A 26,140-nucleotide genomic window follows, 5' to 3' on the forward strand; every position below is an offset into this window, starting at 1 on the left:
GTGTGTGTGTGTGTGTGTATATGTGTGTGTGTATATATATGTGTGCATATATATGTGTGTGTGTGTGTGTGTGTGTATATATATATATTTTTGGAAACAGAGTCTGGCTCTGTCACCCAGGTTGGAGTGCAGCGGCATGAACTTGGGTCGCTGCAACCTCTACCTTCTGGGCTCGAGCCATTCTCCTACCTCAGCCTCCCAAGTAGCTAGGACCACGGGCACACACCACCATGCCTGAATAATTTTTGTAGGTTTTTTTCTTTGTAGAGATGGGGTTTTACCATGTTGCCCAGGCTGGTCTCAAAATCCTGGGCTCAAGCAATCTACCTGCCTCAGCCGCCCAAAGTACTAGGTTTATAGGCATGAGATAGCATGCCCGGCCAAGAGTATGTTTTCATAGTACGTTCTACACAGCAAAAAACTAATTTACTAGAAATACATTAAATACACTCAGAACAAAAGTATAAGAATGTTATATTTAAAAATATGCTTACAGGCCGGGCGCGGTGGCTCACGCCTATAACCCCAGCACTTTGGGAGGCCGAGGCGGGCGGATCACGAGGTCAGGAGATTGAGACCATCCTGGCTAACATAGTGAAACCCCATCTCTACTAAAAATACAAAAAAATTAGCCAGGCGTGGTGGCGGGCGCCTGTGGTCCCAGCTACTCAGAAGGCTGAGGCAGGAGAATCGCATGAACCCAGGAGGCGGAGCTTGCAGTGAGCCGAGATCGCGCCACTGCACTCCAGCCTGGGCGACAGAGCGAGACTCCACCTCAAAATAAATAAATAAATAAATAAATAAATAAATAAAAATATGCTTACAAAAGAACTTACTGGCCAGGCGCGGTGGCTCACTCCTGTAATCCCAGCACTTTGGGAGGCTGAGGCAAGTGGATCACCTGAGGTCAGGAGGTCAAGACCAGCCTGGCCAACATGGTGATATCTCCTCTCTACTAAAAATACAAAAATTAGCTGGGTGTGGTGGCACGCACCTGTAGTCCCAGCCACTCGGGGGCTGAGACAGGAGAATCACTTGAACCTGGGAGGCAGAGTTGCAGTGAGCCGAGGTCACACCACTATACTCCAGCTTGGGCGACAGAGTGATATTCTGTCTCAACAAAAACAAACAAACAAAAAAACTTCTTTCAAATGTTGGGCTGCCTTCCACAGCATCCTCAGTTCTAACTGAAGTTGTCTGGCAGGACCTAACAGTGTACACCCTGCCAAATGGGGAGACCTCAGCAAGGTCACTCCCTGTCCTACATTGAAAAGGCATTTGCAACTCCCAAGACTGATGAATGCTGATGAAACTTATCCTTTCATTTTTCTGAGGTTTACCATAACACCTTAGAGCTCTCGGAGGTATACAAATGGAGCAGATTTCTCAGATACACACATGTCCTGAGTACATCCTAAAGTCTAACATCACTGGAGGTTGAATCCATAAAGAATCCCTAAAAACCTGAAGTGCCCCCCCCCCACTTTTTTTTTTAACTATTAATACAATGACTCACCAAAATGGTGATTCCAAGATGGGAAATTCATTTAGCAAAGCCTTCCAATAAGTTTTTTTCTTCCCCTCTCTCTCTCTTTCTGCTTTGGAGACAGAGTCTCGATTTGTCACCCAGGCTGGAGTGCAGTGGTGCAATCTCAGCTCACTGCAACCTCCACCTTCCAGGTTCAAACAATTCTTGTTCCTCGGTCTCCCAGGTAGCTGGGATTACAGACATGCACCATGACACCCGGCTACTTTTTGTATTTTTAATAGAGATGGGGTTTCACCATGTTGGCCAGGCTGGTCTTGAACTCCCGGCCTAAAGTGATCCGCCCACTTTAGCCTCCCAAAGTGCTGGGATTACAGGCATGAGTCACTGCACCAGGCCCTAAGAGGTTTTCGTCTGCTCCACCCCTGCCCCTAATGGAGTTATTAAACATTACTCAATAAATTATCCAATTGCTCCTGGAAAGATACACATAGCACAGTTAAAGGCACTGCTAAGTATAAGACCAGTTCCCAGAATGTCAGTGAGGTTACAGGATGAAGTCTACAAAACAGCCAGACCATCAGGGAAAGAAAGAAATTGCTAAGAGACTGAGCAGTCGACCCTCTGCAATACCCGCAATCTCTCAATGGCTAACAGTGTTACCTTTCCCGCGAGTCTGCATCCTTTCGGCCACATTGTGGTAGAAATCCTGAGCACACTCTGACTGTTCTTCAATGCTCAGATCCTGAAACAGAGAGACAAAGAGGCCACTTGTAGCTGAACAAAGTGCAGAAGCACAGCTCTACATTCTAAGAACTTTCCAAAAGCCACTCCTTGTACTGGTAGTAAGCCTAAAAGTACTCACAGGTTATATTAATTCTGCAGGAGAGTAAATCCTATCCATTAATATTATTTCCAATATCCACTGTTGCCAGACTTTTCCTTAGTTCAGCTAAAGATGGGGTCCTTGTCTGTCTCACGGCCACAAAAATTTAGGCTCACAGACAGTTTGAATGGTGAGTAAGACAGGGTTTTATTAGATGAAAAGGAAGAAAAGGGGGAATCAGAGACTCTCACAAGGCCAGAATCCCTGCTAGAGTGCTTCCTGCCAGCAGCTAAAATCCCAGGCTCCACACAGAAAGAAGACTACAAATGGTGCAAACTTCCCAAAGCTCCACCCCGGGGGGCAGGCCGGCTGGAGTTTTTCCAGGGACCCCTTCCCACCTAGCAGTCTCACCATGACCATCTCATTCTTTTTTCTATATCTACATAGTCTTAAATAGATTTAATGCATGTTTTGATAATTTACATATTTTATGGACATTTCTCTTTAACCCACTGAATCATTTTTGGTGGCTTTATAACATTCCATCATATTAACTGACTTATTTGACTCTTCTCTACCACTGTGCATTTGAGTTGCTTCCCCTCTTTCACTGTTGTGCATCGTAGCTATAAATAATTTTGTAAGGACTATCTTCTTTTGGGTTACTTCTCTGTGATACATTTCCAAAAGTGGCATTAACCACTTAATAAGAATAAATAACGTTATAACTCTAAGCATCTATTGCTACTCATACTCCTCAGAAACTCAGTGCACACTGTCATTAACCACATGTATGTGCTTATTTCCCTATGGCCCTTACAACATTGGGTCTGATAATTTTCATTTGGTTTTACTGATTTTATAGGTGTAATATATGTATGTTTCTCACTTTCTACCAAAGAGAATTTAAAGTCTATTTAAAAGATATATGCAGTTCAGCACAAGAGACTAGAAAATAAAAAGAATAACAAATAACTGTAATCCCAGTGCTCTGGGAGGCTGAGGCTAGAGATCGATTGAGCCTACAAGTTCGAGACCAGCCTGGGCAATACAGTAAGACCCCATCTCAGAAAAGAAAAGAAAAGTTAAAAATTTTTAACAACAACAAGTTAAAAAAAAAAAAAAAAGCAAATTAAACACGGAGAGAGACTGAAAGCAGAGCCACAGATGACAAGACAGAAATCTTTTCCTGGAAGATGTCTAAATTAGTCAAGAGTCAGCCCATACACATCTGTTTCTAACTAAACTTTTTAGCAGTCATCATTAAGATGAAAACAGTTACATAATTCAGGGTTCAAAAGACGAAAGCAAACCAATCCTTCAGGTGAAATTCTGACATCAAAATCAAAAATTTCTCCCAAGGGTTCTCACAAGGATGTCACGGTAGAAGAGCATGAATAAGCCCAAGAACAAACCCCCGGGACCGGCTGTCACAGACTTCATCTACATAGCCCATTGACATCACACGCCAAGGGCCGATACATCCTGTGGAAGCCTGCAGCAGTCTGACGGTCTGGCTTAAGTCTAAAAGGATGGCAGGATTCTCAGGGTCACGGGCAGTCACTTCGTTCCCTCAGTGAAAAAGGCCAAAAGCACTCAAGCACTTTGTGATCACCGTGACTGCAGCCCTCGTTACTGTCGACTGCTTACCCATATCCATGCCATTTGTTGAATTAAAATTGATCCCTCATCTATAAAAGCCTAGGAACTACCTTTAGTAAAGTTCAGATATTTCTATTTAATTCACTATATTAAGCTCTTATTTATATTCATGACTTCCCACTGTTTTATTTTTTATTGCACAGATTTTTTTTTTAAAGTTAATACTATTAAGCCTTTTATCTGGTCATTAAAAACAATTCTTTTGGCCAGGCGCAGTGGCTCACGCCTGTAATCCCAGCACTTTGGGAGGCCGAGGCGGGTGGATCACCTGAGGTCAGGAGTTCGAGACCAGCCTGGCCAAAATGGCGAAACCCCGTCTCTACTAATAATACAAAAATTAGCTGGACATGCTAGTACACACCTGTAATCCCAGCTACTCAGAAGGCTAAGGCAGGAGAATTGCTTGAACCCTGGAAGTGGAGGCTGCAATGAGCCGAGATCACACCATTGCACTCCAGCCTGGGTGACAGAGTGAGATTCTGACTCAAGACAAAGAAATTCTTTTTTTTTTTTTCTAAAGTTTTAAATTTTATTCCTCTTTTTACTTAATTTTTTAACACATATAGAGACAAGGTCTCACTGTGTTGCCCAGGCTGGTCTTAAACTGCTGGGTTCAAGTGATCCTCTGGCCTTGACCTCCCAAAGTGCTGGGATTACAGGTGTGAGCCACTGCGCCCGGGGAAAACAATTTTTTGATAGTTCAATTTTAGCTTCTCTTTACAGCTGAAATACATATCCTATCTACTTTCTGTTTTTTTTTTTTTCCGAGATGGAGTCTTGCTCTCTTGCCCAGGCTGGAATGCAGTGGCGTGATCTCACTGCAACCTCTGTGTCCTGGTTCAAGCGATTCTCCTGCCTCAGCCTCCGAAGTAGCTGGGATTACGGGCATGCACCGCCACACCCAATTTTTGTTGTTGTTTTTTTCTTTTTTTTTGAGACGGAGTCTCGCTCTGTCACCCAGGCTGGAGTGCAGTGGCCGGATCTCAGCTCACTGCAAGCTCCGCCTCCCGGGTTCATGCCATTCTCTGGCCTCAGCCTCCTGAGTAGCTGGGACTACAGGCGCCCACCACCTCGCCTGGCTAGTTTTTTGCATTTTAGTAGAGACAGGGTTTCACCGTGTTAGCCAGGATGGTCTCGATCTCCTGACCTCGTGATCCACCCATCTTGGCCTCCTAAAGTGCTGGGATTACAGACTTGAGCCACCGCGCCCGGCCTTCTTTCTTTTTTTTTTTTGAGACAGTCTCACTCTGTCACCCAGGCTGGAGTGCAATGGTGGGAACTCGGCTCACTGCAATCTCCGCCTCCCGGTTCAAGTGATTTTCCTGCCTCAGCCTCCCGAGTAGCTCGGATTGCTGGCACCGGCCACCATGCCCAGCTAATTTTTGTATTTTTAGTAGAGACAGAGTTTCACCATGTTGGCTAGGCTGGTCTTGAACTCCTGGTCTCAAGTGATCCAGCTGCCTCGGCCTCCCAAAGTGCTGGTATTATAGGCATGAGCTACCATATCAAGCTCATATCCCAATTTACTTTCTTCTCAATACTTTCACGGTTAGCTCTTTGATTTGGCTGAAATGTAAGGTGCATGGTATGAAACACAGAACTAAAATAAACTTTATACAAGCCTATCTGTCATTAGCAGCAGTTAGTAAAGCATGACCTTATTCCCTCTTGTCCTCCCAGTTGTCATATAACTTGCTCCTGAGAAATGAAATCTATTTTTGAAATCTCTGGTTTATTTCACTGTTCTATATTTTCATTTTTTACCCAAATCTTATCTAGGTGTGACGACTTTCATTTTAGAACATATTTAAAAGTCTGCTGGATTTAGAAGCTTCCCTGCTTCACAAATTCCTACTTTTTACCCCCTCACAAAAAAAAATCATATGGTATATGTGTTTTCCTGTTTTTCTAGAATAATGAAACATTGTAATTTAAACGATATTTTAAGTGTTTATACTGACCTGCAAAGTTTGTCCTTTTTTTTTTTTTTTGAGACAGAGTCCCGATCTGTCACCCAGGCTGGAGTGCAGTGGCGTGATCTTGACCCACTGAAATCTCCGTCTCCCAGGTTCAAGCAATTCTCCTGTCTCAGCCTCCTGAGTAGCTGGGACTACAGGTGTGCGCCACCATACCCGGCTAATTTTTTTATTTTTAGTAGACATGGGGTTTCGCAAAGTTGTCTAGGCTGGTCTTGAACTCCTGACCTCAAGTGATCCACCCGCCTTGGCCTCCCAAAGCGCTGGGATCACAGGCGTAAGCCACCACACCCGGCCACCATCAAACTGTCTTTTAATTCTTTGAATGAACTTCTAAGTTGCCACATTAAATTCTCAATATTTAACATTCTTTATTGCTGTTGTCTTTTAAAATTACTTTTTTTTTGAGATGGAGTCTCACTCAGTCACCCGGGCTGGAGTGCAGGGGCGCCATCTCGGCTCACTGCAACCTCCACCTCCCAGGTTCAAGCAATTCTCCCGCCTTAGCCTCCTGTGTGGCTGGGATTACAGTCGCCTGTCACTACGTCCAGCTAATTTTTTGTATTTTTCATAGTAGATAAGGGGTTTCACCACGTTGGACAGGCCGGTCTTGAACTCCTGATCTCGTGATTCGCCTGCCCTGGCCTCCCAAAGTGCTGGGATTACTGGCGTTAAGTCACAGCACCCAGCCTAAAATTACTATTTAAAAAAAAATGCTAGGCTGTTTTTTTATCACTAGTATGTACACTGTAAGTAAATTCTGTGGACTTATCTTGCCATGTTGCTGTATCTGTGCTTCTATTACTGTTCTGTTTTCCCTTGAATTTTCTTTTTTTTTCTTTTTTCTTTTTTTAAATCTTTTAACAAATGGTTTATTGATACTATGTTATAATGCATGACAAAATATTAGTATCTAATTCTAGACTTCATGGCCACCCCACAGGATGAATCTTTTTTTTTTTTTTTTTGAGACGGAGTCTCGCTCTGTGGCCCAGGCTGGAGTGCAGTGGCCGGATCTCAGCTCACTGCAAGCTCCGCCTCCCGGGTTTACGCCATTCTCCTGCCTCAGCCTCCCGAGTAGCTGGGACTACAGGCACTCGCCACCTCGCCTGGCTAGTTTTTTGTATTTTTTAGTAAAGACGGGGTTTCACCATGTTAGCCAGGATGGTCTCGATCTCCTGACCTCGTGATCCACCCGTCTTGGCCTCCCAAAGTGCTGGGATTACAGGCTTGAGCCACCGTGCCCGGCCCACAGGATGAATCTTTGGAACAGAAAAAAAAAATAAAGATTTTGTTTTCCCATAATCATAAAGTTATTATACTCAGTCCAGGCACAGCTAGTACAACATTCTGCTCAACCCCACAGGCTCCACTCCCTTTACCACCTATTTATAATATGTTTGGGTCACTCATAGGAGTGAAACACTGTCAGCATCAATAGTTAGTAGCACTTTCAAAATACATTTTGTTGTACTGAATAGAAACCGTAACTATTCAATTAGTCCAGTAATTCCAAATGGTCTTATTACTTCTATACATAAGATATGATCTTACAACATTTATGTAGCTAAATACTTATACTTCCCATGCTTTTTGAGGATTCCCAAAAGACTTTAGGGGGTTCCCAAGACTTTTAGGGGGTTAATTTTTTTTCACAATAAAAGAAAGGAACAGTGTCAATCCATGAGAGTCAGACCAGCAGTTTAATAAGATCCTCTTCATAGCTCAGTTCCCGGTGCATACAGAAATTCAATACAGCCCCATCACTCTCAGTTCTTAGAAGAATTTGAGAAGGATAAGAGCAGTAACTATCAGTTTTGTTTAACAGCCTAAAAGTGAAAACAGATGTAAAAAAAAAAAAAAAAAACAAAAAACAGCCAAATTCTTTCATCCCAGGATATCTGAAAAGGAGAGACTCTATGGAGTGTGGATACAGAAAAGGAGTTATTCCCACCGGAAAAAATTGAACTGTGGACACAGTCACTCAAGACCAGAGAAACCACCACTGTGAGTAAGTAGCTTCAATTTCACTGTTACCGGGGGGCACACACCAGAAAGCCTGGGACAAAGCCTGGGCTAGAGCCCTTAGGATTCATTCTCAGGCTTCCTGGTGCTGTGGTTCAACAGCCTTTGTGGGGATGGAAAGAACCAGATACTATCACCATCACGTGTGAAAAAGAATACCACAGCAATAGCTGTTAAAAACCAGCTGGAGCTGAAGTTACACACCATTTGAAATCCACACTGTACTTGCTTTCTTGTTGAAGGGCTTCAGACGTGTGCAGAGACACCTTAAACATGTGTAGGTGACCTTCCTTTTGAAAGGCAGAGGAGGGCCTCTTGTGAACTTTTTCTACTCATTTGTTTTCCTATCAGTTCACCATTTCAACTAGAAAAGATGCTGTAAGCTACCTCAGCTGGCTTCTAATTTGGACACAGCACCAATACTACACACACAACTGAATGAATGACCACATCTTCCTGGTTCTTCCATTGGGCAGGGTCAGTATGCTTCTTTTGGACTGAATAGGTGTGATCTTGTTCGAGAAAAGTGTGTAAATGTAGGGCCAGATTTTGTTTGTCTCCGTTCCGGAAAATTGGTGGAGCACTCCTCGGCTCTTGTATAATTCAATGACTGGCTTTGCCACGACTTTGTACTGTCTTAGCTTGGCAGCAACTGCTTCGGGTTTATCATCCTCCTGCTGGACTAATGGCTCACCAGTGACATCATCAATACCATGTACATGAGGTGGATTGAAGTCCAGGTTACATACCCTTCCACTAGGAGGGTGAATTCAACGGCGGCTGAGACAATCTTTAAGTGTTTCAAATGGAATGTTCAAACTGATCACTAGATCCACTTCACAGATTTTGTCCAGGGCTTCGGCTTGTCCTAATGTCCTAGGAAAACCATCAAGGAGCCAGTGCTGGCCACGCCTATTCTCCAACTCAGACATCATTAGGCGTGTGATCACATGGTCTGGAACCAAAAGACTTCTCTCTATATACTGCTATGCCGTCTCACCAACTTCGGTGTTGGCCTTGATGTTCTCCCCCAAGAAGTGGCTGCTGGAGAGATGCTGGAGGCCAAAGTTCTGGGCGATCCTCTGGCACATGGTGCCCTTGCCCGAGCCGGGTGGCCCGAGGATGACCGCGCGCAGGAGTTTGGAAGCCACTGTCTTCGCGAGGACGGGGGCAGCCAAACGCACAGCCCCGACCACGGCTGTGGAGGGGGCCCCGGGAACTTTGTTTCTCGGCCCCCTACCTCTGGCACCCTCCACTCGCACTGGGACTCGCCGGCTCCCCTTGGATATTCTTAGTAAGATGTTTTCCTGAACTTCCTAAAAACTACATTTGTATTCATTCTAAAAGCACTCGTTACTCATTACACGATGAGTAGAACTCAAGTCACTGTACCAATTCTATAAAAAAGTCAAGAAAATGCTCAGATGGCTTTCAATTTACATGGGAAGACTGAATGCAATCATTATAATATTCTGTAATTACAAACAAGAAGGACAAAGTACCGTGGGGCACACCGTAAGTGTCACTTTTTCTTACTGGAGCTGTCTCCTCTAGATTGGTACGGTGGTAGCAGCAGTAAGTGTGCTTATTTTATACTAACGCCTGTGGTGAGATGGTGGTGACCAGATCTTTCTAGCGATGCTCGCGAGAAAAGTTGTTACCTTCCTGCTCTGAGGTGTGAACCCAAGTAGATCCAGTACTACTCTACGAGAAAAGTCCTGATGCTACCCACCCTACCCCAGAGTTGACTGTGAAAGCAGGATGGGCCTCGCTCTGAGCATGCTCCGTAGGTCAAATGCGTGGGTTTTCATTACCACCACCCCACACCTCTATTTCCAGTTCTCCAAGGAGACTTCCATCTAGCCCTCACCTATGAATTGATGAAATATATTTACATGATACATTCTCTAAGTTATATCTCTGTACTAAATTAGATCACCAGACAAATATATCCATGGACTATACTTTAGGTTTGCTGGAGATATTCTTTCAGAGAACTAGTTTTAGTTTTCAGCCTGGACTTTCTGTTTTTTTTAATCTTTTTAGACAAAAGTCTTGCTGTGTTGCCCAAGCTGGAGTGCAGAGGTGCCATCTCGGCTCACTGCAACCTCTGCTTCCCAGGTTCAAGTGCTTCAGCCTCCCTTGTAGCTGGGATTAAAAGCAAGTGCCATCACACCGGATAATTTTTCTATTTTTAGTAGAGACAGGGTTTTGCCATGTTGAACAGGCTGGTCTCAAACTCCTGGCCTCAAGTGACCTGCCTGCCTTAGCCTCCCAAAGTGCTGGGATTATAGGCATAAGCCCACCGCACCCAGCCTATGCCTGGACTTCTATGTAGGTAATCGCAGTAGTAGCTACGTGAAGAATATGCCCATAAGAACATGTTTTTAAACTCCTAGTACCATCAAATTATGACCCTATTCTCTCACTGTTATTTTAAATTAATTTTGTAAACCTCAAATCCTTTCAATAAGCAGAACGGGTCTATATAACAAAACGACTACCATTATGGAATGTAAGATTTTTTTTTTTCTTGAGATGGAGTTTCACTCTTGTCACCCAGGTGAGATCACCCATCTTGTCACCACCCATCACGCAATGGCGCGATCTTGGCTCACTGCAATCTCTACCTCCTGGGTTCAAGCAATTCTCCTGTCTTGGCCTCCCAAGTAGCTGGGATTACACCCAGCTTGTTTTTGTATTTTTGGTAGAGACAGGGTTTCATCGTATTGGCCAGGCTGGTCTCGAACTCCTGACCTCAGGTGATCCGCCCGCCTCGGCCTCCCAAAGTGCTGAGATTATAAATGTGAGACACCGCGACCAGCCAAGATGAGTTTTTTTTTTTTTTTTTTAAACTATTAAACCCTCAAGTCTCACTTTATTATGGGGGACAACATTTTAACTGATATTTGAATTTTCCTTTATGGCGCTATAATTTAACTTGTTATTGTTTTATTATTTTTTCAGAAATTGCATTTGACTACATTGCCTAGGATGGAGTGTAGTAGCTATTCACAGATGTAATTGTAGCTCACTGCAGCCTCACATTCCTAGGCTCAAGCAATCCTCCTGTCTCCCTCCTGAGTAGGGGGGACAGCAGGTACACACTGCGGTGCCCAAATCTATCCTTCTAGTTCATGTATTTTCTGCAAAAGCTTATCCATTCATTTAATCTTCTTAGGTAGTTTACACATGGTTTTACACCTTTCATTTGCACCAAATTTTAGCACTTAGAACAAACCATATTCATTCTTGTGATTATTATTACAGGTCTGAGCATTCCTAACCCAAAAATCAAAAATCTGAAATGCTCTAAAATCCCAAATTTTTCAGTGGCGACATGACACCACAAGTGGGAAATTCCACATCTGGCCTCATGTGACGGGCCGCAGTCAAAAAGCAGCCAAAACTGTTTCATGCACAAAACTGCTTAAAATGTGGTATAATATTACCTTCAGGCTACGTATGTAAGGTATATACACAACAAATGAATTCTGTGTTTGGACTTGGGTCCCAGTCCCAAGTTATCTTATATATGTGTAAATATTCCAAAATCTGGGAAAACCCCAAATCTGAAACACTTCTGGTCCCAAGGCTTTCGGATAAGGGATGCTCAGCCTGTAGTGCTCACTTCCAACTAGAAACTCTCTGAGTTCCTTTTAGAGACCCGAGCGGCCTGTCTTACTGGTGTCAAGGGATCATGTTCTCCTCAGTTCCACACAACCCCTACAATTTTACAGTACAATGCAGAAAACTCCTTTTCTATTTCCACTGCAGTTTATGCTCCAGTAGAGTATTTATTTCATAATGTAAAAGAACTCCCCTGCCACTCTGTCTCTCGTCCCGCTTTCCATTCTTGTAGGACTTACACTATGTTACAGATCTGCTTATTGTCCATTTCCCCCACTAAACTGTTAGCTCCACAAGGGCACCGTTCACCACCATATCCTCACGCCTAGAACAGGGCCAGGCACATGGTTAGTGTTCAGTATGGGTTGACTGAATGAATGTGGCCATTTATTACCATTCCTCCCTTTATAAGATGGTGAAGACAATTCTCCATAGATCTCTTTCTACCCATCTGTGAGCAAAGACAATGACTGCCTTTGTTTTGCAACATCTTTTCAAGGATTTCTGTATAGCAAACAGCTTTAGGAGACAGAGATAGTACCTCCTTCAAGAGAAAAGGCTAGACCGCTTACTGTCTAATAAAGATCCCTAAGTCCAAGGTTCCTCTCCTCTAATACAACTCACTGCATGCACAGGCTTTCCCTGGTCTTCTCTGCATTATCCCATAGCAACAGATACTCAGGGGATAAGCACAAATGCAAATGCTCTGGCTACTGCTGCTGCTGTAAGAAACTGGCCTTGTCTCTGACCCAGGAGACTCGTGTCTTCGGCCAGTATCTGTGAAACCATGGCAGGTTAATTTGTTAGCCTGCAAATAAGGTAACTCTCAGGCCCCTCACAGTGTTTGCCAAAGGGGCAAAGTGAGAGCAGGTTTGTGCTGGTAAGTTCTTTTAGGCTCAACAGAACTCCAAAAGGTTTGTCATAGTCTTCTAAGAAAAAAAGATAGTAGAGCAGTGAGCAAATCCTTTTCCTCAAGTACTCTCTAATCATTGTATGGGATCATCTTTTCTATAACAGCTTTTTTTTTTTTTTTTTTGAGATGGAGTCTCACTCTGTCGCCAGGCTGCAGTGCGGTGGCGCAATCTCAACTCACTGCAACCTATACTTCCCAGGTTCAAGCAATTCTCCTGCCTCAGCCTCCCGAGTAGCTGGGACTACAAGCATGTGCCACCACGCCAATTTTTGTATTTCTAGTAGAGATGGGGTTTCACCATCTTGGCCAGGTTGGTCTTGAACTCCTGACCTCGTGATCCATCCGCCTCGGCCTCCTAAAAGTGCTGGGATTACAGGCGTGAGCCACCGCACCTGGCATCTTTTCTATAACATCTGAGTAAAGTTGTCATTTTATTTTATTTTTCTAAAATAAAGTTTTACTTTGTGATTAAGACATTGACAAGTGGGTGTCTATCTTTGAATATTATGCTGAGAGGCACTCTATACACTTTCTTAACGGTCTGGCTGAGATCTCTGTTTCCACTTCCAGTTTTGAAAACCTCTGACTATTTTCCTTGACCATGTTTTCTGTGTATTTCATCTGGAACTTCTGTCATTACAATGTGAATCGTCACAGTCTATTTTCTGGGTTCATTAAGTTTTGTCTGTACTGCTGTTAACTGCTTAACCTATTTAGGTTTTAGCTTTGATGTCCATATTTTTTTTGTATTATCAATTTGTGCTACCTTCAATAATTTTTTAAAGGAAAAGAAACATGAGGGCTTTAATCCTCTTTAAAAATGAAACACACATTTAAAGAGTGCCAAGGATGCAGCCCTCATATTCTGAGAAAGTCCATCTCACCAGGGAATATATCTTGAGGTCATTAGTAACTAGTAGAACACAGAGTTAAACATTTCCACATTTAGATGAAGAAAACAGGGCAAAACTAACTGATTTTCTCAAATTCAATTACTGGCAAAATAAAGGTGGTGGGAACCATTAAGGTACATATGCTCATTTTGCACCTCCAAAAACAAACAAAAAAGCCAGAAATCTGTCATTTTTAGCAGCTAGACAGTGTCTAAGGAACTCACATGTTCTTCATAAAGGTCATCATAAAATTATTTTTAGCATAAGAAATGTTTCGACCCTAGCTTTCCCTTTATTGAATGAAATGTGTAGTGGGCTAAGAAATCCAGTAACTCCCATGCTACAAGCTGCACAAGAGAGACACAGTGCAGACGGGAGTGTCCAGATTGCCAAAAAGTAGAATTCCCAAAGACATTTTGTTCATTTAAAATACTTTGATGTCACTAGAGTCTGAGCAGATACAGTGTGATTAATGAAACTCTAGATAACCTGTAGTGTCCTATTGGCCTTTTTTTACTAAGTAAGTGGAATGGTTAAACATGTGGTACTAAAAATCAAAGAACACTCCTGAATACGAGTTCATTAATGTAACTGTGAGATCAGCTTACTGGGCTGTTTACCCACTGGTTACTTCTGCTTTCCAAGAGCCTTGGGGAAAGTCAAAAGTATTCATAGATGAGAAAAGATGAACCAGCTTTTCATGAATTATGGAAAGAGATTTAAGGAAAAAAAAAATCTTGTAAGAGGCAGCTAAGCCTTCTTCACCACACCAACAAGGGCGGGTCTCAGGAACTGCCCATGCAGCTTGAACCTCACTTTAGTAACCAGAACCACTGGGCTCAGCTCTTTCCCCTAAACCAGCATGTGGAACAAGACCTCATGCTAGATCTTCCTGTGATTCGTAAGTGTGACGGTTGGGTTTTCACGCTGGGTTTTCATGTGTGAGAAATGCCTCCCTCAAACCTTGTTACAACACCGGCACATTGCCTGTCGGATGTGAACAAAGATGAAAAAAAGACGGCATGCTCATAAGGGTGGAACTTGGCACTGACAGGGTTCCGCTTGGCAGTGCTTGCTGAACACTTCCTGAATCTGGACTTCACTCATTGTGAGAGTCTCACAGAGGTTCTTCAGGTGAGGGTTATTGTCTTTAATTTCTTCTTCTGGAACACACAGTGTTGCCTTCTCCAAAACATCTGCCACCTCTAACGAGTCCTTGCAGAAGCCCTGAATGCTATACATATTTGCCGCCTCCACCAATATTTGGCTGCTCTGCTGCGAGCCCTCAGTATCTGCCAATGCTTGCTTATCTTCTTCCACAGCCTCCTTCAGCTGCTCTTCCGACTTGACTTCTTCCATGAGTATCTTGTCTGTAGAGGGAGTATCTGTCCCCCATTTGGTTTGGATCCACGTCCTCTTCCAAGTGCTGGCAACTGTTCTTTTGTTTTGTTGTTGTGTGCAGAACTGAGAAGGTCTGGAGACACTGCCAACACCAGGAGACTGCGTGGCACCAGCCTCACGCATAGAGCCACCATGGCTGTCCCGGGATGATGATATAAGTTTCCCCTTGCCTATCAGTACGTGCTTCTATGAAACATTTTAAATTATTTTTATTAATTCAACACAATTATCAAATACATCTTGTATCTACTTTTGTTCCTTATGACATAGATTCAGAGAGCTCAGAGCTATTTCCACGGCCTCACTTCTCATCCTCGGTGCTTCTAATTTTAAAATTGGGTCCTGGGTTGCTACCCCTACTGAAGTTCTCACAATAATTAAAGCCTATTTGCTGGCTAAAGGTTCTTTATTTTGGGTACATACTTCTGTTCTTCTAACAGTAATTACATGGCAGGGCAAACTACTCCTTGATTAAACTTATACTTTAGAATAGCAGAGTCATTTTAAGGTATAGGAGGACACTTATCTTTCTACTTATTCTGGAAAAGAACATGGGAATTAAGATATAGCCATGTCTTAAACTGTGTATTTTTTTGTCCTCATTCAGGTACAAAGCTTTAAGTCCATATAATATAATTAGTATCAGAATTTTTTTTTTTTTTTTTTTTTTTTGAGACAGAGTGTTTTGCTCCTGTTGCCCAGGCTGGAGTGCAATGGCGCGACCTTGGCTAAGTGCAACCTTCACCTCCCAGGTTCAAGTGATTCTCCTGCCTCAGCCACCCTAGCAGCTGGGATTACAGGCACCCACCACCACGCCCAGCTAATTTTTGTATTTTTAGTAGAGACGGGGTTTCACTATGTTGGCGAAGCTGGTCTCGAACTCCTGAGCTCAGGTGATCCACCCATCTTGGCCTCCCAAAGTGCTAGGATTACAGGCGTGAGCCACTGTGTCCGGCTCAGTATCAGATTTTTATAGAAGGACTGGCTAGAAAAATAACAGTGAAACAAGCAAAAGGTGTTATGTTGTGCTTAACTGCTTCCTTAGAAAAAAGAGCTTATCGGCCAGGCGCGGTGGCTCACGCCTGTAATCCCAGCACTTTGGGAGGCCAAGGCGGGAGGATCACGAGGTCAGGAGATAGGGACCATCCTGGCTAACACAGTGAAAGCCGTCTCCACTAAAAATACAAAAAACTAGCTGGGCGTGGTGGTGGGCACCTGTAGTCCCAGCTACTCAGGAGTCTAAGGCAGGAGAATGGCGTGAACCCAGGAGGCGGAGTTTGCAGTGAGCTAAGATTGCGCCACTGCACTCCAGCCTGGGTGACAGAGTGAAACTCTGTCTCAAAAAAAAAAAAAAAAAAAAAAAAGAGCTTATCAGAATGACTATTAAGAAGTCTTATTGTACAAACTGAATTGATTGCCATATTGATTGCCATGAATGGAGTATTAAGGGATTAATACAAATTAAAAAAATAAAAATAACTGAATTGAGAAACCCAAAAAATGAGGGGTGTTTTTTGTTTGTTTGTTTTTGAGATGGAGTCTTGTTCTGTTGCCCAGGCTGGAGTGCAGTTACATGATCGGCTCACTGCAACCTCCACTTTTCGGGATCCAGTGATTCTTCTGCCTCAGCCTCCCGAGTAGCTGGAACTACAGGTGAGCACCACCCTGCCCAGCTAATTTTTGTATTTTTAGTAGAGACAGGGTTTTACCACATTGGCCAGGCTGGTCTTGAAATCCTGACCTCATGATCCACCCACCTCGGCCTCCCAAAGTGCTGAGATTACAGGTGTGAGCAACCGCATCTGGCCCCGAGTTTATTAAAAAGCATTAATACAATATCCAACAAATTAAAGGGTAGGTACTTTGAGGAAGTAGAGCCTGCCCCCTTTAAAAGTAGGACAAGCTACACTTTCAGAATAGGGAAAAAATGTATCTGAGGGATTTACTAACGCTTAGCAAGGGCAGGATTTAAATAGGTTGAGCAGCAAAAGAGTTTTTCTAGAAGTTTTATTTACTTTTATTTAATTGCAGTCTAAAGATATCTTAAAGTGAGCGTTTTCATATAAATAATTTACAGAAAAAAGTTCGTTACAAAGCCACAGATCTCATTCAGTTAGGTAATATGGTTTTCTAGTTATTATGGGAAAGGTTAACACTTAATTGGGTCTCTATAATGCTATAAAATTACCCTCACCAAATGAAGCTCTGTACAGATGACAAAGAGAATGTATACCTCTTCATAAGTGACCATATATACTCCTGAATCCTCCTGAATCCATAATCACTCTCAGACCTGTGTGAAGCTTGGTTCTTAAGGTGAGATTCTTAAATTCAAGTTAGGCCAGGCATTGTGGCTCAATCCTGTAATCCCAGCATGCTGGCAGGCCAAGGTGAGGCTAGGAGATTATGTGAGGCTACAAGTTCATGACCAGCCTGGCCAACAGAGTAACACCCCATATCTACTAAACATACAAAAAATTAGCTGGGCATGATGGTGCACACCTGTAACCCCAGCTATTCAGGAGGCTGAGGCATAAAAATTGCTTGAGCCTGGGAGGCAGAGGCTGCGGTGAGCCGAGATCATGCCACTGCATTACAGCATATGCAACAGAGCACGACTCCATTAAAAAAAACAAAAAAACAATCAGGTCAGGCATGGTGGCTCATTTCTGTAATCCCAGGATTTTGGGAGGCTGAGGCGGGCAGACCACTTGAGGTCAGGAGTTCAAGACTAGCTTGGCTAACATGGTGAAATCCTGTCTCTACAAAAAAAAAAAAATTATCTAGGCATGGTGGCACATGCATGCATAATCCCCGCTACTTGGGAGGCTGAGGGAGGACAATCACTGGAACCTGGAAGGTAAAGGTTGCAGTGAGTGGAGATCACACCACTGCACTCCAGCCTTGCCAACAGAGCAAGACTCCTATCTCAAAAAGAAATAATAATAATTCAAGTTATGTTGTACAGATTAGGTTTTAAAAATTAAGCTTTATTAATTTGGCTCAGCAATTTAAATTCTTGCTCTGATGACTTGTAAGAACAGAAAAGTAGCTGATGACAACTGCATTTTCAACATAAAAGGATTCCGTGTTAATGACATAGCTGCCTGTCTAATTTGCAATGGAAATATCTTGTTTTAAAGAATGTATAGAGGTACTATAAGAGTATACATGTTTTAACATTAAGTAGCTAGTAAGACTAACAAGAAAGAAAAAAGAGCAAAATAAACAAGCTTCAGAAAAGTATTAGCAAACAACAGTATTTGCTGAATAGCACTGGGCGCCGTGGCTCACACCTGTAATCCCAGCTCTTTGGGAGGACAAGTTGGGAGGGTCACCTAAGGTCAGGAGTTCAACACCAACCTGGGCAACATAGGGAAACCCCGTCTCTACAAAAAATAAAAAACTCAGCCAGACATGGTGGTGTTCGCCGACAGTCCCAGGGAGACTAAGGCAGGAGGATCACTTGAGTCTGGGAGGTCAAGTCTGCAGTGAGCAGTGACTGCACGATTGGGCTCCACTCTAGGTGCAAATACAAAATAAATACAAACCTCCACGCTGCTTCAAAAAAAGAAAGGAAGGAAGGAAAGGAAAGAAAGAAAGAGAGATGTGTTGCATAGTAAAGCATTACACGTCAATACTGCAGTGGGTATGAAAATTATGTAGGTGCTGAAATTTAAATTCTAAAAACAAAGAAAATCTAAGTGTAGACAGATAAAGTGTTTCTTGATAAAGATAAAATGGCTTAAAAATTTTAATGCAGTTCAGAAAAGATGTAATTTTCTAGACTTGACCCATATGCTGAAAAGACTGCTCACTGCTGGCATATACTGGGATTGGAGAAAACAGAAATGATGTGGGAAAAGATGTGGGCAAGAGCAGATCACTCTTCTGGATCTCAGAAATTTTAGAAAGAATAATACTGTGGGATGCAGTAGGAACAATTATCCGTTTATGGCAAGGCCGCCAGGGCAGTTTTTAAACAGGTAAGAATGAATTCTCATATTGCATAGGCCCTTAGGATACCATCTGGAAAGTTTAGTTGGTGGTAATAACATTAATTTAAAGGTTTTGAGCAGTTTTGATAAATTGAGTACAAAGGCTATTTTATACTACCACATTCTTCACAATGTCAGAGGAACTGCCCCAAGAAATTTATATGATTACTGATCTGAAGTTAGTTAGGTTAGTTCAGGTGTAAAGAATGTTTATTTACTTATTTGTTTTTTTTTTTTTTTGAGATGGAGTCTTGCTCAGTCGCCCAGGCTGGGGTGCAGTGGCCGGATCTCAGCTCGCTGCAAGCTCCGCCTCCCGGGTTTACGTCATTCTCCTGCCTCAGCCTCCCGAGTAGCTGGGACTACAGGGGCCCGCCACCTCGCCTGGCTAGTTTTTTTATATTTTTTAGTAGAGATGGGGTTTCACCATGTTAGCCAGGATGGTCTCGATCTCCCGACCTCGTGATCCACCCGTCTCAGCCTCCCAAAGTGCTGGGATTACAGGCTTGAGCCACCATGCCCCGCCTTATTTACTTATTTGAAAGGACATTAACTTGTGGCCAAAGGCCAAAAGGGCTTCTCTAGGGACATTCAGTTTAAAAAACATCTCTTTCATATGCAGTATGTGCAGACTTCACACTAAAGATACCTGAGATACATGCATAGGACTTGGCCACCTCATGAAACACATAGTATAGAAATGGAAAATAGGTGGCTTAGTGGCTCTTAAAACAGGAGGAATCTGAGGCCATATCCAGGTCTCTGATATAAACTAGTGATGCCTTACAAATAAATATGGTGATATTTGTACCAGTTAGTTACCTCTTTACTTTAGTATACTCATTTAGAAGTCTACTAAATTATCATAGAATAAGAACACATCACACTTCTAAGGAAAAGAGAAACAACAAATCTGAGTTGTGCAATTTTCTAAAACATATTATGATACAGCATATATGCTATAAGTACTACAGTATACATATGCTAATTTAATATAGCTATCTCATCAACATTTCATGTGGGCTCAAGAAAAAAATAAATACAAAACCTCAGTTTTTAGTTCTGATAAAAATGAAAGATAGTGTCACATGAACTCTGAATTTTTCCATATTAAGGATATCTAGATATCTATCTGGCCAGGCGCGGTGGCTCACGCCTGTAATCCCAGCACTTTGGGAGGCCAAGGCAGGCAGATCATAAGGTCAGGAGATCAAGACCATCCTGGCTAACACGGCGAAACCCCGTCTCTACTAAAAGTACAAAAAATTAGCCAGGCGTGGTGGCGGGCACCTGTAGTCCCAGCTACTTGGGAGGCTGAGGCAGGAGAATGGCGTGAACCCAGGAGGCACAGCTTGCAGTGAGCCGAGATCGCGCCATTGCTCTAGCCTGGGCAACAGAGCGAGACTCCGTCTCAAAAAAAAAAAAAAAGGATCTCTATCATGGTTCCTAACTTAAGAAAAAAAAAAAAGATCAATGAAAGCTTACTTGTTTTAACTCTAAATGTTTTACTCTAGAGAGAAAAAATACCTAAAGAAAGAGAGCTACTTACTTACACAGTCTAATTACATTTCTGAAGGGTGAGAAAGCCAGCTTTTCTCCTTTACAAGCTGAATTCAATATCTAAAAACTATTTTGACACAGGTCTACTGCTTATTAGCCTAGTGATTGCTGACCCCAGCTAGAATATAGCTGAACAGTTAAACACTCTGCTGCTTTTCTAATTTCCTTTTTCTAAGACTTCCTTACTTCATAGAAAGAACTTTTGGAGCTAATTCTGAGCTTAATGGTTATAGAATGTTACAACAGAATTAATCCCTATTTACAAAATGAATTCCTTTATAGGCAGTCTTATGAATTACTGCCACTGAAATTATGGGTAAAAGTAACAGGTGTGAAAGTCACAAGTTCTGCTTGACATTGGCAAAATCTAGCTGTGTAACCTGGACAGGTCACTTATCCTCTTTGGCTCTCAACTTCCTCATCTATAAAACAAAGGGACTGAAACTCCATAGCTGCTAAAGTTCCTTTCATTGTCTAAATTCTATCTGTCCTTTCTCTAACTGAATGAGAAAAATTCTAAATCAAAATACAAAAAACAAAACAGAATTCAACAACAACCACCACCCTTAAAATTACTGCAACAACCGTTAAAATTACTGCCACCGGCCTGACGATGGTTGCACAGAGTTAAAGGTCGACTATGGCGGTTTATACCGTTTACAAGGTTACAAGTCAAAAAGGCCTGTTACTAAAGCACATCATTCAAGTGGCTTCAAGGTCAGATTTCCACACAAAGATGATCCAAACGCCACTGAGTTGCAGTGGAAAAGTACTAGCCTGAGAGTCGGGTTTTGGCTTGATTCAGAGGCTTTTCTTAGGTAAGTAGTTTAACATCTCTTGGTCTTGATTTTCTCAGGTATAAAATGACAACGTTACACTATATTATCTCTAAGACCTTTCCTCAAACCAAAACTCTGTGTTTCTACGTGGTTATTCCCAACCTACCCTTTTGTAATGCATTCCTTCCAAAAACAGCTTGGTCTGTTTATAGATTTCTTGGCCTGTCTTGTGGAAGGTCTTGAGAAATTCTATGAACTCCTTAGACACTCTATCCGTTTCAATGCTGGTTTGCCGGTTTATGGAAGGACTGGGAGCTTTTGCTTCCTGAATTTCTGCTGGGAAAATTAAACATAGTAAGTTTCATGACATAAAAGATCCATGCATGGAATTACTTTAAGTATGTAACCTAAGGTTATTTAAATTATGTTTCATCAAAGTTAAACTTGAATTTAAATCATTTTATGTTTGAATGGTTGGACAACTTCCCTTAAAGTAAACTAAATCTGTTTTACAAGTAGGAAGTATGAGTAGACAAAACTACATTATCTAAAAGATATTCCTACTGAAATAAAAGTTGTTCTATTAGCATTTTCTTTGCCAAAATATATCATGCTTTGATCTATATATTCAATCATGAACACTGAAATGGCACCACTAGGCTTGCTCAAAGACTGCTTGAGTTTATAAAACTAGTCAACAAATAGAAAACAATCAATAGAAGCACTGAAATGTCAGATGACTTATAAATGTTAGACAACCTTTCCAAATCCCATTTTACTTGACAAAAAGGCAAAGGTTAATGTGTTTATGTGGAGACTCACAATTATTTACCCACCATTTCATTGGTGAGTCATACTGATCAAAGTGAAAGAATGCATCCAAAGTGTTAATAGCATGATGAACACGACAAAACACACGATGAAGAGACAAGGGAAACATACACCACACTATCTGATCAGCTGGGCAGACAACTCTTTCCCCTCTTCAAATAAACACACTGAAAGGAAAATGGGACATTTACACAAGAGAGATAAGGATGTTGTAACAGGCAGTATGTGCTTTTAGAAAGTACGAACTACCACTTGGTCTCTGATCACATTCTAAACCTCCTGATTTTGAACTATGCTCTCTAATGTTTATAAGGAATTTAAGTTTCCCATATCCCAATGATTTCCTAAAAAGAAAAATAATTTTTTTAAAAAGTACGTTTTATTTTTTTTTGAGACAAAGTCTTGCTTTGCCACCCAGGCTGGAGTGCAGTGGCATGATCTCAGCTCACTGCAACCTCCACCTCCCAGGTTCAAGCGATTCTCCTACCGAGCTACTCAGTCTCCGAGTAGCTGCTCTCTCTACAAAAAGTAAGAACATTAGCCAGGCATGGTAGTGCATACCTATAGTGCCAGCTATTTGGGGGGGCTGAAGCAGGAGGATCGCTGGAGCCCAGGAGTTTGACACTGCAGTGAGTTATGAGATCGCCCTACTGCACTCCAGCCTGGGCGACAGAATGAGACCTTGTCTTTTCAAAAAAAAAAAAAAAAAAAAAGTAAGGTATGTACACTGTGCTATGTTTTATGTAAAATGGGGTAGTGGGATAAATATATATGTGTTTATAACTCAGAATAAAAGCACAAAAGGATACACAAGAAAGTAATAACAAAAGTAGTCTGAAAGTGGGAGAAACAAAGCAGTGTTGCTTAGGAACTAGATGGGCAAGAGACAAACTAGAAACGAAACTTCTGACCATACCTGTTAGCGCCATTTGGATATACTACCTATTTTTTAAGCACATAAATAAATCATGTACAATCTAATTCAAAACAAAAAAGGGAACATGTTTTCTAAAGTATTGTTTATCTCAATTGAAAACCAAAGATTGTGCTGACATCGGTATGATTAGAAAAAAATTCTTTAGTGTTTGGAAGTGAATCCTTCTCTGATAATTCCGCTTCTAGTCATGATGGAAAACTCTGATCGCATCAGGTTTACCCTACTATCTTAACAATTGGAAGGTCAGACAAATATATGAACAAAAAGTTTTCAGACACTAGATGACAGGCAAACAGCAGATTAACTCCTGAAAGAAGGAAAACAAACATAGTCTGTCCTAGAGTGTCCCAGCTCACTGCTGGGAGAGTTTTAAAGTCTTGGCACAGGGAGAGGCCACTCAAACAGAGCATAGCTGACTTGCTGAATTGAGGAGACAGCATTTGGAGTTCTGGGAGGCCAATGTGACCAGAATTTGCAAGGCAAAATATCATGCAAATGCTATGGAGGGGAGAGGACTACACAGAAAAAGCTCCAGGTAACTGCAGAGGGTTCCCTTGAGTGTGGCTGAGTACTGCACATGCGTATGACGAAATTACCCAAGATGAGAGAAAGAACCACCAAGTAACATGTAGAACCACAGCACAAAGGACGGGAGGAAGAAATGTAAGAATCCTGTTTAGGGAGGGGAACATCATACACTGGGGCCTGCTGGGTGGTGGGGGACAAGCGGAGGGATAACATTAGGAGAAATACCTAATGTAGGTGACAGGTTGATGGGTGCAGCAAACCACCAGGGCATGCATATACCTATGTAACAAAACTGCACGTTCTGCACATGTAACCCAGAACTTAAAAGTATAATAAAAATAAATAATAAATTACATGTAAAAAATTCCATTTAAGATTCTTTTCTGTAAAGTGGTATAATACTATTGTTTTAAATTGTTTTCTTTTTTCTGTAAAGTGGTATAATATTACTTGAAGGTAGATGATAAGTTAAAGATGTATTCTGTAAACCCCAGAACAACCAGTAACAAAAACAGAACAAAGAGGTATAGCTAACAAGCTGATAGTGGAGATAAAGGTGTGGTCATAAAGAAGGCAAGAAAAGAGGAGAAAAGGAACTAAGACAAGATGAGATAAACACAAAGAGCAAGATGGCAGGGGTAAACCTTCCCTTATCGAAAATCACATTAAATGTATGTGCTATAAACAGTCTGATTAAATGTCAGAGATTATCAGATTAGATTAAAAAACAAGACCCCACTTCATGTTGTCTGTAAGAAATTAACTTTAAATATAAAGATACAAACATGTTAAAAACTAATGAAAGGAAAAGGATACTCTGAAACAATGAAAAAGAGCTTAAGTGGTTACACCAATGTTAGACAAAGTAAACTTAAGAACATGGACCATACTGGCCGGGCGCAGTGGCTCATGCCTGTAATCCCAGCACTTTGGGAGGCCAAGGCAGGCAGATCACAAGGTCAGGAGATCGAGACCATCCTGGCTAACATGGTGAAACCCCGTCTCTACTAAAAATACGAAAAATTAGCCGGGCATGGTGGCGGGCGCCTTCAGTCCCAGCTACTCGGGAGGCTGAGGCAGGAGAATGGCGTGAACCCGGGAGGCGGAGCTTGCAGTGAGCTGAGATCTTGCCACTGCACTCCAGCCTGGGCAACAGAGCAAGACTCCGTCTCAAAAAAAAAAAAAGAACATGGACCATATTACCAAGAACAAAAGGGCATCTCATCATAAAAAAGGGGTTCTTTTTCCAGAAGACACAGCAATCCTAAATATGTATATACTAATAACACTGCTTCAAAACACAAAAAACAAAATCTGACAGAACTGAAAGGAGAAACAAATTTGGACATTTCAATATTCCTCACTTAGTAATTGACAGAAAGGTGATTTTTAAAAAGTCACTAAAGACAGAAGACTTGAACAATGCAATGCTATCAACCAATTTGACCTATCTGACTCTGACAGAACACTCAACCCAATAAAAACATAATACATATTCCATCTGACAAAATAATAATGGTAGTAACTTACATATAGATAATGTCTATTAAGCACTAAGTACTTTTACAATGCTATTTTGTATAATCCTCACAAGTCTATCGGGTTATACACTTATGATATTTACAAATGAGGAAGCTGAGGCTTGAATATGTTAAGTAACTTGAATAACGCTGCAGTCACTTATACAGTAAAGACTGGAATTTGAACCCAGCTCTGTGCGCTTAAATCCAAGGCCTGAGCTGTTGACTATGCTACAACTACCTCAGTAAGCCAAAGAGAGGACTGAAGACTCTTCAGAAGAACACCAATCCCTCTGACTTTGGAGGTCTGTAGGCCAGTCAAAGACAAGAAAACCCTACTCATTTCCTTTATTGCTTTGCTTACAATATGCTTCCCTCCCACATATACTTATCCAAAGAGACACTTCTACTTTAAAAAAAAAAAAAATCCCCTTTTAAAATGTAAATGAGGATTAATTCTATTAGCTAGTTACGATCATACAAGTTACTAAAATCAACACTTGGTTGTTTTTCTCTAAGCTTCCTAAAAATTAACCCCTACTAAGACGCTAGAAGTTTGGATTAGAGAGGGGAAAGTGAGAGACGGTTCAGGTGTTCGGTACACAGGGAGGACATGAGTTATGTCTGAATAGCCAAACAGGGATTCAATGTGTAAGGTGAAAGAAGTGAAGAAGAAGAAAATATGGAAAAGAACAGTGTCACCCACATTACAGTTTATAGTTTTGGCTAGGGCTCAAATGGCAAGTGCTTGCTCTTCAACTTAAAGTCACCTTGTGTTTTTGTTTTTTTTTAAAAATCAGGGTCTCACTTTGTCACCCAGGCTGGAGTACAGTTGCATGAACACAGCATACTGCAGCCTCAACCTCCCAGGCTCAAACGATCCTCTCACCTCAGCCTCCTAAGCAGTTGGGGCTACAGGCACTAGCCCAGCTATTTTTAAATTTTTTTTTTTTTAAGAGATGAGGATCTCACATTGTTGCTCAGGCTGCAGTGTAGTGGTACGATCTTGGCTCACTGCACTCTCCACCTCCGGGTTCAAACAATTTTCCTGCCTCAGCCTCCCAAGTAGCTGGGATTGCAGGCACACGCCACCACCCCCGGCTAATTTTTGTATTTTCAGTAGAGACAGGGTTTCACCAGGTTGGCCAGGCTGGTCTCGAACTCCCGACCTTAGATGA

At 41.9% G+C, this 26,140-nt stretch overlaps 1 protein-coding gene and 3 pseudogenes across 7 annotated transcripts in view; 1 reads left to right on the forward strand and 3 right to left on the reverse strand.

Annotated features, from left to right (window-relative positions):
- Window positions 1-26,140, reverse strand: part of RABGEF1 (RAB guanine nucleotide exchange factor 1) — a 78,297-nt gene that overhangs the window by 12,893 nt on the left and 39,264 nt on the right. For 4 of the 6 annotated variants that reach the window (XM_031665444.1, XM_009199658.3, XM_031665446.1 and 1 more), the window contains 2 exons: window positions 21,313-21,479; window positions 2,150-2,231 (listed from right to left, as the gene is read on the reverse strand). In XM_031665444.1, coding sequence (XP_031521304.1) covers window positions 2,150-2,231; window positions 21,313-21,479 — 249 coding nt within the window. Of the gene's footprint in view, window positions 1-2,149; window positions 2,232-21,312; window positions 21,483-26,140 lie in introns of all 6 variants that reach the window. The other 2 variants (XM_031665443.1, XM_031665445.1) reach the window with 2 other exon arrangements.
- Window positions 7,392-11,225, reverse strand: LOC103881647 (annotated as a pseudogene). Its single transcript, XR_004183056.1, has 2 exons — window positions 11,217-11,225; window positions 7,392-9,291 (listed from the first exon to the last, which is right to left on the reverse strand). The product of XR_004183056.1 is annotated as an adenylate kinase 4, mitochondrial pseudogene (transcript).
- LOC116274548 lies at window positions 12,802-15,511 on the reverse strand (annotated as a pseudogene).
- LOC116274815 lies at window positions 14,298-14,408 on the forward strand (annotated as a pseudogene).

This window comes from Papio anubis, chromosome 4, assembly GCF_008728515.1.
Source record: "Papio anubis isolate 15944 chromosome 4, Panubis1.0, whole genome shotgun sequence".
Classification (NCBI taxonomy): Eukaryota; Metazoa; Chordata; class Mammalia; order Primates; family Cercopithecidae; genus Papio; species Papio anubis.